The 3608-nt window shown below is 34.1% G+C and overlaps 1 protein-coding gene across 1 annotated transcript; it reads right to left on the bottom strand.

Annotated features, from left to right (window-relative positions):
* Positions 1-451: 451 nt before the first annotated feature.
* Positions 452-1393, bottom strand: LOC102666384 (A-kinase anchor protein 14). The gene has a single exon (XM_006595417.1). It carries the CDS (start codon positions 1391-1393, stop codon positions 452-454), a length of 942 nt encoding a protein of 313 aa, XP_006595480.1.
* Positions 1394-3608: the final 2215 nt, after the last annotated feature.

Here is a 3608-nt window from a genome sequence, read left to right as displayed (position 1 = left end):
AGGGGGGAGCAGTTTAAAACTGGATTTGTATCTGACAGAGAGAAATCTTAACACAAGTCACTCTGACACTCTTATTGTAAAACAAATTAAGGCCACTGAGTTGAGTCCAGCTATCCAAAAGCTGTAGGAATAAAAAATCTATTAAGAGCAAACAAACACCTCGACCTGGGTTATGCAAGTAAATGGTAATGTAAGCGACTACGCAGTAGTAGGGGTTGGTAGTTTGTTGTCACCATTTTGGAACAAATGGTAATGACTTTGGCGGCTTTCTGATGCATGCATTTAAGACATGAATCAGGAAAGATGGATAGCATCAAGCAACAAAATAGTAATTGTGTTTGAAGCTTTTTTCATTTAATTTGTATTATTGGATACTAGAGGAAGAGGAATGAAAGGCAAAAGAAATGAACTAATTGTCCTAGTCCTACATCCTGCAGTCATGTGATATCTATCAATGATATAAGATTGTTAAATAGATTGATGAGAAAGTAAGGAAAATAGCTAAAGACCAATTGACTCCAAATAGGACCAGCCCTGACTTAGGTTCATCTGCGCCAGGAGTAGTGGAAACCCCCCCATCTACTGGAACAGGAACTACAGGCACGGGCGCAGGGGGATTCATCGGAAGCACCGGCGATACTACTGGCGCCGGGGGATTGATGGGAAGAGAAGGTGGTACAACCGGAACAGGTGTGATTATAGGCAGAGGGGAGATGACCGGAACCGGTGTTAGAACTGGCACTGTTGGTGCCATTACTGGCGCAGGGGGATTCACCGGAAGCACCGGCGATACTACTGGCGCCGGGGAATTGATTGGAAGAGCAGGAGGTACAACCGGAACCGGTGTGATTATAGGCAGAGGGGAGATGACCGGAACAGGTGTTAGAAGAGGCACGGGTGGTATTAGGGGGATTAGAGCATTGGGATTGGTGGGGGGGATTATGAGGCTGTTTACTTGGACAACTGAGATATTATTGTGGGATTGAGAGACGATGATGGGTTTGATCAATCTGGCGCGGACGACGGCGTTTGGATGAGTAGCAGAGACAAAGGTGACGGCGCCCTTGTTGATCTTCAAGAGCACTCCCTGAGACAGTGTGGGGAGGGCGATGGTTTGCTTGTCCTGCAGGTCAAGGTCAAGATATTGGAGTGCCACGTGGACTCTCAAGATGTTCTTGATGTGGTCCACTGGTTTCCCCTCCAGAGGACCCATGGCGGTGTTATCCACTGCCAGCACCGTTACGCTTGGCCTCCCGCATATTGCTCTGGCCAACTGCGTTTGGCTCAGGTACTTGCTGAATCTGCTGTACTCTGGGTATTGCCTCATCACTTTATCTATGTCAATACTCATCACACCACACTGCACCATCGCCACTGACATAATTAGCACCATTGTCGTCCAACGACTACCCATCACCTCCATATCTCATTCAATTTTTGGGATACCCACACTCATCACTCGTATATATACATATATGTTTCTCCATTCAGATCCGTATCTGAAGTTGTTCCTACACATTTTTAGGAGCTATACTCGGATCGTTGCTACGTACTTGAATGGTGGGACTTTAATTTCTTCACATTGCCAGGCCACTTTCACGTCAACCTATGCATGCGTCTCGTCTAATTTTAGTTCATTGATCATTGTTTTTCTTTCTGTTTAATATCCACCATGCATATTTATTTTATGCACGTGTACCACGGACCAAATACCTGATGGAATTTTAACCTTGTTGCTGAAATTAATATTGCATGCATAATCATAGACTACGCAAGTTTGTTTAAAATCTAAAGTAATTAAGAGCCCGGCCGTCTTTGGGTTCACCCCTTTAGGCACGCATGTATATTGAAGTCACATATATATGCTCAATATATGTTTTGAACCAAAGCCTACCGTTGCCAAAGACTTAATAAATTAATCTCGTGCCAAGTCCTAAAGCAAAGTAAAATATCTAATACTTGTTATTAATTATCACAACAAAAATCACATGTTGCAAATTTATTATAAGAAAATACACAATAAATCATATACATTAAAAAAATTATAAAATCCTAGCTGCATAATGCTAAAATCCATTAAATAAAGTCAGTATTATAATATGCAGTTTGGTTAGGTTTTTATAACAAAACCTGGAAATTCTTTTTAAAAAAAATCTAAAAATCAAAGCAAATTGCAAAAAAAAAAAAAAAGATTTTGAGGTATTTTATTTTTGTAATTTTTGATTTAATTCATTTTTAATTTTTTGAATCAATTTAACGATTTACAAATAGTTTGTAATTGATTTTGAACACCTTTACTAAGAAACAGCTACATAAGCTTGAGGACTTGATCAGGTGTAAATTTAGAAAATAGTCAACATTATTATAAGTGACTTAAACTTTTAATTAACAACATAATGTTCTATCTATGAGTGATATGTAAAACTATTATTATTATTTTTTTTGCTGAACTCAAGGGTATTTTTTATTGAAAGTCAAATATTTCTTCAAGGTATTGAAATCTATTTAAGGAATTAATATTTTCTAACATATATTTTTCATATATACAAACTAAGCATCAAACATTTAATCACATATTTAAAAAATATCGTTATCTATTAATTATATCATATTATATGAGTTCTTAATTAAATTTGAGTTATATATATATATATATATATATCACTCAAATTTGAACCAATGTATTCATTTTTTATAAGTATTTAATACAATCATAGATATAAAAGACTCAGAGTCAAAACAAATATTAGACTGGAATTATTCTGGATGATCTTTTATAACCGATTCCAAGTAAAGATAACAATTGGTGTGATTTGAAAGAAAAATTATTGAGTACGTTATAAAAGCTGAATGGAAAATGAAGGAAGTGATCAATTCAAATACTTCATTATACATGCACATCATTTTTTATATTACCATTCTTACAAAGATTATAACTTTCTATCTCATGATGTCAACAAAGGGAAATACTCACTAGAAAAAAAATACTGCAGGCAGAAAATAATTTTAAAAAATGAGAGGATTTAATTAAGTTTTTAGGAGACTAAAATAATAACTTAACTAAAAACAGAGTATGAAACTTCAAATAAAAAATTACAAAAGGGATGTTTCCTCCTCAGTCTTACTTCCATCGCATCCGTTTAGTTTCAAATCATGTTTAAATTGCATCTACTTACCACTCATTTTATCCTTTAGTATTTGCTCACACTCTCTCTCTCTCTCTTTTTTTTTTTTTTTTTAAGTATCAGCATTCGATTTATTTGCTCATTCATTTCAAGGACAAATCAAAACTTACTCTATTATGGAAATCATTAGAAAAACAATAATTTGTTTAACATATTACCAAAACATAGAATATTGATTGAAATAGAACTTATAAAAATTTACGAGATCGTAATCAAATCAAGCATGTTTTCAATTTTTTCTTATAGTTTGATTTATGTATTATTTTTTAAATATGACTATTAAAATAAATAAATTTATCATTATGTGATGATATTTATTCAGATAACATTGTAAAAAGTTTTTATATTGTTAGTTCATTTTAAATAATTTTTTTTGTTTAACATTAATTTAAATAAATATTCACCATTATTTTAATCTTAAAA

The sequence above is a fragment of the Glycine max genome, chromosome 13 (assembly GCF_000004515.6).
Source record: "Glycine max cultivar Williams 82 chromosome 13, Glycine_max_v4.0, whole genome shotgun sequence".
NCBI classification, from domain to species: domain Eukaryota; kingdom Viridiplantae; phylum Streptophyta; class Magnoliopsida; order Fabales; family Fabaceae; genus Glycine; species Glycine max.
The sequence above is the reverse complement of the archived record's forward strand: the minus strand, read 5'-3'. Positions and strand labels throughout refer to the sequence as shown.